The sequence below is a fragment of the Plasmopara halstedii genome (genome assembly GCF_900000015.1).
Source record: "Plasmopara halstedii genome assembly, contig: Scaffold_2061, whole genome shotgun sequence".
Lineage (NCBI taxonomy): Eukaryota > Oomycota > Peronosporomycetes > Peronosporales > Peronosporaceae > Plasmopara > Plasmopara halstedii.
In genome coordinates this window covers 924,448-935,360 of record NW_020188969.1, presented here as the reverse complement: position 1 = coordinate 935,360, position 10,913 = coordinate 924,448, and the positions used below count along the sequence as shown (strand labels likewise).

Here is a 10,913-nt window from a genome sequence, read left to right as displayed (position 1 = left end):
TTTTCCTGACTTTGAGACTGTGAATCTGAGCGTTAGCGGCCTAGTTCCGAGTTGCGAGGTTGCGGTATCGGTAGCTACATGATGTGGTAATCTGCTTGTGAATTATGGAGGACAAATGATCCACTTCATTTTTTGCTGCATGTGCCTAAAAGATAGACTCTGCTGTTGACCTTCTCCGTATTTTGCATAACAATGGTGTTTAAAACACGATTGTATCACATCTCGCGAATATTTTTTATTTGTATCACCATTTGCGATAAACCCTATAAAATCTTATATATTTTTCAGAAATGAGTTTCATTACACTGACTACCTTGTGATCTAGCAAATATACGAAAATAAACGGATTCTATACAAATTCCAAGTATAGGATAGGCAAACGCATTGTCCCCAATAGGAATCAAGACACCATAGTTTTCATTTGTTTGTTGGCGGAGTGGTTACGATACTGCATGGCCATGTTGTAGATTACGGGTTCGAGTCCCCACGCGACCAATAATTGGGTTGGGCTGGTGATGGATGAAATAATCATTAAGGTTGTCTTCTACTAAAAAAAGTCTGAAATTCGGTTGCTTGCGGTAAATCCTTCGAGATTGTCGTTGAAATATCGTTACAATACCTTAAAAAGTCAACGGCAAAATGCAAAAATCCTAATGGGAAAGCCAACTTAACGCTTAGGGGAGTCCTCGGGCGAAATTGTAGCGGTCGCTGTCGTATAGCTTGCGGCTCGCAAATGTTAGAAGATTATTACACCAAAAGGTTGTGCAAATTGTAACGTGGATTGGATCAGCCCGTGGCTCCAAACGGACGCATACGTAAACAATAGGATAATAAGCCAAAAAATACCAAAGCTTGAAGTCTTCCATAACAAAAGTACAAAAGGAAATGGAAAAGGAAAAAGGCCAAAACCCCAAAAAGTTTTGCTCTTTTTGGAAAATCAAAGCGGTACACTCTTGCTTTCCTTTTTTTCCGTTCGGTAAGAAAGTACCCAATTTTCGATGCATAAAAAATGGGTATGGTAAACTTTAAAGGTGGCCGCAGCGTAGCACTGTAGCCAGTGTTAGCGCCCAATTTGGCGTCACACAGAGAAAACCTTTTATGATCCATAGCATCGGGGCACAGTGGCTGCGCTTTAGTAAGATGGAGGCTCGCCAACAGCTCGTGCAGACTGCGCTGTTGAAGTCCTGAGTGGCTCAGAGATTTAAATAGAAGATCTTGATAGTAGCGCTCAGTTTAAAGCACTACGACGGCCTTGACCCAAGCTTGAACGTCCATAACATTGGCTTGAAATTTGTGAAAGGGATATCATCCCGATGTAGCCATAGACACCGGAAAATCACTGCTCTTACAATGTGAAAAACCACAAAGAGGCTATAGCCATAGCGGGCCTTGGCCACCGGTTCAGGCTCCAGTAAAAAAATAAGACTGAATCCATTCAAGTGCACCGAGAAAAAGGGCTCGAAAATCGGTAATCCAGTCTGCCCACAAAATCACAGTACCAAAAAAGGTAAGGGGCCGTTTCCAGAACCTCGCAACCATGGTGGCACATCGACTGAGTACCGAGTAGGTGTTGAAGCCGATAGCCAAAAAGTGAGCATTATGCTGTAGCCTGTATAGCATATTGGAACCAACTAGCAGAACGTGCCTGCCCGTTTCTACATCCCTGACTCACATTGACTTAGGGGAAGTGCTTGAAACGCCCAACCAGGAGAAGGCAACGCTGGCACCGAGAACTCAGCAAGTATTGGCCAAATGAGAGCCAAGCTTAGTTCCGATACTTCACTGCCCAAGACGGGATGTTAGGCGTTAATTTGCCTGCCAGTATCACTTTGAACAGCATATGCAGTTGGAGACTCAGAATCGTGTTTGGAATGGGCGATAAACCCAGTCTCCCTAGGCCCAAGGAAAGGAACCACTGGTCGCGGGGCAGCGCGTTTGATGTATCTAATCGACACATGAAGCGCGAAATAAGCTGTAAGAGCTGGTCTTGATTCCTGTTGTTGGGATATGGCCGACGCTCGCGGTATACCATAGAAAAGGTGGAATAACTTACTGAAGAATGACTATTTGCCCGCGTGATGTTCTCACGCGATGAATCCAAAATGAGCACCGGTTTCTATCTCTGTTAGGTGTTGTAGGCGGTCAGCTTCGGTGAGGCTTGGGCCATAGAACATTCCAAGTAGCTTAGCGCGGTCAGTAGTTCTCACCAGGATAACCCAACTGTTGCGAAGGCTTTGACAAAAAGGTTATATTTCGTCGATCGAAGGATTAAAAGTCAAAACCACTGTATTGCGTTTGTTTAGGCACATACCGGAGGCCTCACAAAATCTTTTTCGAATTGTAGGAAGACTTTAGTATGAATTGAATCACGGAAAAGCCCAGTACAGTTGTCAGCAAAACTGATCACCGTTTGAGTTGTTGGGCCGATACGAAGTCCAAAGTCATGCAGATGGACCCGTACATATTTGACGGCAATGGCTCAATAAATAGTACGCAGAGTGCGGGCGAGAGAGGATCACCTTGGCGAACCCCGGAACCCAGCTCAAATGGATCGAGTGGTCGCCCGTTGAACATTAAGAAAACTAGTGTGCCGGAAAAAGAACTCGAACTCACGTCTAAATGAAATACCAAATCCAAATTGCATTAAAATCACGTCAAGTGTGTCCCAGACAACACTATTAAAAAAGACTTCCGCAGAGTCAGATAAAACCGCGCCAGCAGGGGAATCACCTTTTGCAAACAAGTGGGACAGTGCTTGAAATCGCATGTGAGCGTGGCGGATATCGCGGCCCGGGACGAATCCATGTTGATCCGAGTGAAGCAAATTGCCGAGTATAGAGCCAAGTCTGCGGGCTAAACCTTTTGGTCCCAGCTTGGCATCCACATTGAGTAGTAAGATTGGTCGATAGTTACCGGGAACTTTTCGATCACCCTGTTTGTAGAGCAGCGAGACTTGGACCCGCCGTTGAATTTTAGTCATTTTCCCGCGTTTAAATTGAGCAGCATAAACTATCTCAAGTATCTAACTTTGGAGAGATAAGTCCGTCTTGTAATACTCCACGGGTAAGCCATCTGACCCCGATGTCTTCCCAATAGCAGTGTGAGCTAATGCCCAGTAAAACTCAAACGCCGCAAAGGGACTGTCCAAGTAAGCCTGATCCTTTGGCGCGAGACGTGCCGTAGTGTCCTGAAGAATTCGGGCAAGATTGATATAGTCCCATTTGGGTCGCCCATGGCCGAACTCTTTTGAAGGTGAGCAGTATATTCCAGACCAGAAGGACAAAAATTCGGCGCAAGTTGACTCCAAGTCTTCGGCCGAATCCACAGGAATGGGTGTCTTGTGGAGTTTTAGGGGCGGCTGAATGAAATATTCAGAGCCGCGCACGGTCTAAGATGAAGGAAAACTTGTGCTTCGACGCGTAGTAGTTTTGCTCGGCCAACCTTTATTTAAGCTGGGCCTTAGCAGTGTAAGTTCCGTTGGGTCAGCAGCAGACGGATATTGGGCCTGCAAGTGCTGAAGCTCATTCACCTGAAAATGAAAATTTTCTAATACCTGTTTCCGCTCATCTTTTTTCTAAAAAACAACTCTCGGAGAAATATGGAGTTCCTCGTTCAATAGGCATCACGGATTATTGGATTCCTATTTGGGGGCCCAAAATGAGTCCGCCAGTTCACGCAAGAAATGCTGCAAATACCCTCGGGCTTCAGGCAGCCGGCTCACCCATGACGAACATTTCCAGGGCGCCCGATTCGGTGGCTTGAACTCTGAGCATCCGAGCTCGAACAAAATTCCGTAATGGTCACCTGTGCCCGCCGAGCCGCGAAAGTCATGGCGAATGTTTTGAAAGGCGGATGAGAAAGTCTGGAACTTACTAAGACGTAGTCTATGCGAGAGCGGCTGTTAAGACTTGTAAATTCTTGAAGGTCCGTGTGTTGATGTCGCCAAGCATCAACCAAGCTTAACGCATTCTTTACTCAAGGAGTTCGTTCCGACCTTGATGTCGGTTGCAGTGACTGTGTCGGGCTTGATCAAGCTGACTGGAAAACCAGTGTAAATTTGCTCATAACGATGTACTGGTAATCGCATCAAATGGCGGGGTAAAGTAATAAGGAGATCGGACTTTTTTACTTGGCTGGCAGGAACGTAGACAACGTGAATATAAGTGACAGTTGCATCGAGAGTGCCTTGAATAAGTAGATACCGAGATAGGTGATCTAAATAGCTCACATACCGACACGTTATGTCACAAAGATCTCGAATTGGGCAAGACGGCGTTTATAGTAGACCGACACCAGCCTGCCCTGTATATGTCATTATATGTGACCAAAAGCTGGAGTTTAGCAGCGAAGCCGTACTCCAATGGTGTTTATCCCTTTCCAGACTTTTGATACCCGTAAACTTTACCTCTTTCCCACTAAGTGAAAATTGTTAGAGAAAAAAATTAAGGTGCGTTGTGTGACATTATTTAGACCATTCGCGTCAAGAGAGAAACTCCGTAGGACCCATCGTACATCAGAGATGAGTGGGAACTGGAGTGGTCACCTTAGTGGCTTGCTCTCGTAAATCTTTAAATGCCTCCCGAAGGGCAGTGGGAAGAGTCCAGCCAAAATGCGCATTATTAAGGGCGACGGGATGATGGCAGCCAATGTCGAATCATCCCAGAGTAGCCACATCGGGTGTGGGAGTGCCTATGCTGCCCTCCCAAGGACGGCACTTAATTTTGGGGGGTCCAGATAGATACTAGATGCAATAATTTGCAGAGCTAGATCAGCCTCGGTCAGTCATAACATTAGCCAGTATTGTTTCGGGCACAGTTGCCCTAATACGGTCTGGAGACATAGTCGGTCTGTTGGGGTATAGAGTAGAGATTCGCTCAAACATTTTGCCAGCCATCGTCGATTAACGGATAGGTACGAGTACTTAGCTTCCGAAGTACGGCGCGCCCAAAAGCCTTGGTGCGGATGTGGTGGAAATTTCCCTTAGTGCTAGAATTAAGCAAGACCCATTAAGAGCTAGGTTGAGCTTAAACCGTCTACAACAAAATGTCTTGATCATAATTTTGGTAAAAGCGTCCAAGAAATTTTTCAGTGACTTTGCAGAGCTCCTTAAGGAAACGTTGCTCCTAATTACCTCGGTAGACGACCCCATTTAGAAAAGCTTCACTTACTTTAGTAAGTGCCACAAATGAAGCCACAGTCTGCGGCGGCTCAATCGATTTGTCCACAGTATAACATTTTGGTCCGGCGGAATAGGTCAATTTTACACGACTACATCCTCTGCAATCACACTAGCTGTCATAGCTTGAAGCGGTTGTGCGGGTGCTTGTTCTGCTAGTAATGCAGTTTGAAGGTGTTACGACGCGCAAAATTCTTGACAAAAATGAGGAACATATTTTTAAATGATACTTTTAGAGATGACAAACTTTCTTTAATCCAAGAAATAACGGATCCATTTCTCACATGAATCTCAAGAGGCAGTGCTGGAACTAGATCCACTAACATCATTGTCTTCTAATTCCGGATATTGCAGCTGCTTACAACGTGACGAATAGCTGAAAGCTCGCGGGTCATTTTACCGCCACGACGAACGCATTTTCATTGCAGAGATTGAAAACTTTTTTCCTCTTCTGCCGTTCAGCTTACAGGCATTCTATTATTGCTTATCCGTGAAGACATGTCACTTGGTATGTGCAGATACCACCATATTTTGCAGGTACTCATCATGTGGCAAGGTCACTATCATCATTGCCATATCCCTAAGAGCGATACAAATTATTAAGATTTCGACATCGGGGACTTAAGTGCATAATTACGTTTCATGCTTTGCAATCCTGAAGGGGCTTGGCATCGTTGATCTTATTCCATCCGTCAGCTGCGCCACGCTTCTGAGCATGTCTTTGGTTTCTGCTTGTATAATTGAAAAGTAGTGGTCACAACATTCGTTGTTTTCTTTGTGTCGATCATCTATCTTCGATGGCTCACTGCGTGGCATGAGGGGTACGCGTGCGTCGCTTGTCTTTTTCCTTGCCTTTTTCTTATCCCTTCAATCACAATAGTTTGAGTGAGTGGCTCGCGTGTTGTCTTATGAAAAAATCGCGCAAGCTTCTAATTCCAAGCTAAGCTGTACTGTTCATTCTTACTATTGGGAATCATTCGAATACTATCAACGTACTTGGACACTATGATGATGTTGCCTATGCGGATTTTACCGCAGATGTCGTGATCTCGTCACTACATCTGATAATCATGCCAGCGTGCAAAATTATTCTTCATATATTCACGATAAACTGCGCATGAGTTGAACAAAATTAAGAAAAATTGTGCAACTTCAGTAGTTGCTTTGTGGTATCGCACGCAAGTCTCAAGCTGCTCACCGACTACTAGACTGCATTACTTCAATAAAACTGTGGAACATCAATAGCCAGTATCGTCGAACGCGTCATATGTGCATTGTACGGTGCAAGCGTTCTGCCCTGACATTTGACGTATCTCATCCCTGTCTATCCATCTCAGTTGCTTTTAAAACAGAGTCGCCAATTTATATTCTTCGATGCCTTCAGTCGGGATACACGAGCTTGACAATTAAAACGCCTCTACAGAGAGGTATTCACAAGACTGACAACATACCTATTTCTCATTCGGTCCTTTGGAGCGATCGGTTCTTTCGGCCCGTAAGAACTGCATTCTTGACGCGATCAAATGATAAATGCGCATCATAGTCCTTCTTCTATTTTGCATTCTTCGACTACTTTGCTTCACACATTTCTCCTTAGAGCATCCGTCTGCTTGATGCCCGACTAAGGCTCAAATGCCAACTACTCGATAGTTTGAAAGGGATGATGGAAGCATCATTATTGTCTTTCAAAAGCGCCGTCAAGCAAAATTAATGCCGGTCGATTAGAGTATTGAAGCCTATACTCTTTGAGCTTCAGGTTGCCTTGCGATGCATGCTGCAACGAATTTAGTAGACGTTAATTTGTCAAACAACGCCTCTTCTCTTTTGTCCGCCAACTAACACATGGAACTTTACTTGACCAATGAAGGAGCAACCATATTAATCAGCACATTCACGGTCACCATCCAGGGAAGCGCTTTACCACCTTCGCGGCCACAACGGCATGCTCCGATTTTCAGACAAAGTTCGGCTAGACAGATATGCGTGCGGCAAAGCTGACAGATATTCTCTCAATAGCATTGTCGATTTTTCTTCAAATGATTTTCAAATGGTTATCATGGTCATCTGCGTTGGAAAGAGGATGAAATGCCTTGCTCGAGCATAAATGCTTGCGCGTTATGCTTTGAGCGTCCTTGACATCTGAAGTCCTGCTTCATTTAGCTAAGAGTTGTATCACACACCACATAAAGCAAGTCTTAGTCTGGTACGCACAGATCCTATGTATGTGGCAAAGTTGGTCAGACCCAGTTGCTTTGTTCTGAAAAATGAAAAGACATCAGAGCGAGGACGCCAATAGAGATTGGAGGAATAGTGTTCGGAACAAGGAGGTTGCGACCTTCTCGCTATCTGCCCAAGATAACAAGTCTCATTACATGACGGTGATTGTTGTTGTTAGACCTTCATCGACTTGGACGGAGTGTCCGTTGTATTGAGCGTCTGATACTGCAACTCTATGAATTTCTTACAAGTTGGAGTGTGTCGCCACCATGTCTTGGCTTTCAGTCGGACCTCTCAGTAATTGCCAATCAGATCTGCCTTCATGACTGAGGACCATTCAAAACACTTGCCGTTTGCGCGTGCTAAACCTGAGGCACGTATTATCTTACCCATCCAGGATGAAGGATCTGAAGCTTCGATATAGATGTGATCGTATATAAAGCATTAGGATCGACGAGTGTCGTGAGGTTTTGGGCGTTGACGTCATGACTCCTCTGCAAGCTTTTTCTTCGTCTTGTGGCACACCTGGAGGTGCGGCAGCGATTCCTCGACGGTTGTCAAAGCTGACCGGGATTTAGCACTCAGCGCTATCTGGATTATTCAGTCGTGCTCATAAACTACTATACAGTAGATGTGCGTAGTCGTTGGTAAGCTGAAAACTTACCTAGTTTGCATTCAGGTACTAACTTAAAGCCAATCCGCGAGCTTCCTTAATCCTTCTCAATACATCACACCTCTGACGTCATGGGATCACCGGGACTAAATGTCGTCGTTCTCGTAATCCCAATACGCTTTCCACAAAATATTAATCACCTTACGGCTTTGCTAGGGACTTCACTACATTTTTCTGTTCAATATCACTGTTACACTAAACCGAACATCAGCCTTTCAATTGTTCAGTTTGCAATGTCGCTGTGTGAAGAAGTTGTGAGATGTCGCTATCAAGTCTTCAGGAGGGTCCAAAATGAAGATTTACTTCGTATCAAGTGTTTTACAAGTCACTAAGCAACAGCCAACAGTTTTGACGCCGTGAGGCGATCCAGATTCAGACCGGACAGTACCGAATATGAACAAATATAGTGTACTATCGGATCAATGTATGCTTACGGCCAACCCAAAAAGACTTGACGGAGAGCAATTTCGAAAAATATGGAGGATCAATAGGAGTCAAGAAATTGGCACACGACTTACTGCTTTGAATGTTTGCTTTAAAAAGTCAATTGAGTAAAATCCTTCGAGATAATTTAAGTAGTGCTGACAGCATTATTGCTGGAACGACGTTACCTGCCATTTCGAAATGGCCGAGGGAGTAAATATTATTTACCTGTCACGATCCCCGGCTGATCCGAACAAATAAGATTCTCTAGGCTGTATAACTTCAAGTCGGGTCAGGTCATATCAAATGTTGCTGATAGCCAACGCTTCAAAAATCTTGTACAGCACAGATGACTACGCTTAACCTCATCAGGTTAGGAAAGTTTACTCGCAAGTAGTCACGATCAAATACCAACGGAGTGGAATCCATGTCGAAGTCTGAACGTGAAAATTGGTCTTGGGGCATCACCAGCCAATGCCAAGCATCCCACTCGGAGTACTCACCGCTGTCAGCGAAATATCACCCGCTCTCATAAGCAATTGTTAGTAATCAGGTTTACTTTTTTTATAAATTGCTATAGCGGCAGCTTTCGCTTAAGGCACCAAGCATACGTTACTAGCCAAAAACCAAAGCGATTTTTTAGCCTCCAAACAGCAATACCTCATTGACAAATTGATTGTCTGGTCTCAATAGCGTCGTGAAAGGTTTTTTATTGATATTCACCTTTACTACCCTGGTGTACCTCACAAACGGGCTCGAGCGAGTCTCTCTGCGGCAACGGATGTTTTCGAATTCAATACGTGTCCTACATACTAACAAGCGCTCATACTCGTGGTCCGGAATTTTAACCGTACAAAGTTGCACAAAAGTAATTCTAAGCAGTAAATAAAAGAAGGATCACAGCAGACTGTATTGCGATATGGCAGTCTCACCGAGATCTTAACTCCACGGCCATGGAGATCTTGAGTCTAACGGGTTCAGGTGTCGCGGCAGGACAGCTGTATTTTATGCCGAACACTTTCAGCCTACACTTCACAAATCCATTCGCATTTAAATTTTACAGGTTTTCTTCATGGTGATACATCTTTTAAGATGTTTAATGTCACAACATATACGAATACGCATCCAAAAAATACAGCGCATAAAATACCGCGCATCATGAGCTTCGACTTCTGACGCCCCACCAAGCCCTGACAACAATTGCACCTCCTTTTATACATGGAGGGAGATTTGTTACAGCCCACAATAATATACAGGTGCGGTTCATACACACACCCTGCGCAAACGTTCATGTCGAGATCAAATCGAGGCGGTTCATGTCCGCTTCTGCTTTTTGAGCATTGCTCAAGGCACTGATCAATGTCATAGCAAACACTTTATACAATCTCATGTCTTGCTCCAAAGCTGACTTCGTAACATAGATATAATCACAAAATATTGCGGCTATTTGGATAAAAGTTGAGCGACACCAAAGGAATAGTGCAACTCAAACGGCAGCTTTTTCCGCATAAATATGACCTGGTGTTGGCTTTATCACCTCACAATCAAACCTTCAATTGGATGTGGGAGGATGTTTGGCATGAAGCAAACAAACCGAAAAGAATTCGAAAGGTACACAGCGCAACCCGTGGTCAAAAGGACTTCCAAAAGACCATTACATACCTTTTCAGTGTTAATAAGTTTGCGGTAATCAAGGTTTTGCTGGTCTGGCGACTAAGTACGCTGTAACGCTGCATTAAACGAACGTGAAGGCGGCGTGCTCAAGATATCTCCTGTATGCAGCCAAAACGTATGCATTCAGAACAGAATATGGACTATATTGGCCTGCTCAAGCGCTTGTACGGTATGAAGTATCCGCCAATAATGTGGAACCAGACCAGCGATTTGGCAGAAGTCAAAACGCAAGAAGTACGAGGTCGATCAGTGCATTTACATCAAGAGGACCGACCACGACATGCGCTTTGTGGTACTCTATAAGATTATTGGACTATGTAAGCAGAAATGGCCAGTTACTAGGTCAAGGAAGAAGGCACTTGGCTAGCAATTTGACATGACGGCCGAAAACCACGGTGTCATGGTAAGATCAAACGAAGTGGTTGTATATCACGGCTGACTTAGGATTACCCTTACATCGTCATAATGATGAGCCATCCGTAGTAATGTCAGGGCCTGCCCCCTACGACTTGCAGCATCCTGTCCCCAGCGGCTATAGACCGGAGATTGCGACACTATATCGCTTTGTCCATTCGCGAAGTGATCAGGCCCTGGAGACATTTGCTTGTTCAGCAGAATCACCAAAGCAAAGATTTGTGATGGATTATCATAACAAGCATTTGTGCGACTGAGCAAGAGTCACCCATATCTGACCCCCAGTGCTTCAAGAATCGGAGAGAGATCTTGTGTGGGTTCGTCGAGACACTCCTG

General features: G+C 44.6%; 3 protein-coding genes across 3 annotated transcripts; all 3 read left to right on the top strand.

The window, feature by feature from the left end:
* Positions 1–1,537: 1,537 nt before the first annotated feature.
* On the top strand, positions 1,538–1,756 carry PHALS_02717 (uncharacterized protein; the record flags this gene model as incomplete). The annotated part of the gene is made up of 2 exons (XM_024717152.1): positions 1,538–1,563; positions 1,618–1,756. 2 exons carry the CDS (start codon positions 1,538–1,540, stop codon positions 1,754–1,756), a joined length of 165 nt encoding a protein of 54 aa, XP_024582679.1.
* Positions 1,757–3,108: 1,352 nt separating this feature from the next.
* Positions 3,109–3,762, top strand: PHALS_02716 (uncharacterized protein; the record flags this gene model as incomplete). The annotated part of the gene is made up of 2 exons (XM_024717151.1): positions 3,109–3,174; positions 3,487–3,762. 2 exons carry the CDS (start codon positions 3,109–3,111, stop codon positions 3,760–3,762), a joined length of 342 nt encoding a protein of 113 aa, XP_024582678.1.
* Positions 3,763–10,049: 6,287 nt separating this feature from the next.
* On the top strand, positions 10,050–10,466 carry PHALS_02715 (uncharacterized protein; the record flags this gene model as incomplete). The annotated part of the gene is made up of 2 exons (XM_024717150.1): positions 10,050–10,100; positions 10,272–10,466. The coding sequence occupies 2 exons, from the start codon at positions 10,050–10,052 to the stop codon at positions 10,464–10,466; spliced, it is 246 nt and encodes an 81-aa protein (XP_024582677.1).
* Positions 10,467–10,913: the final 447 nt, after the last annotated feature.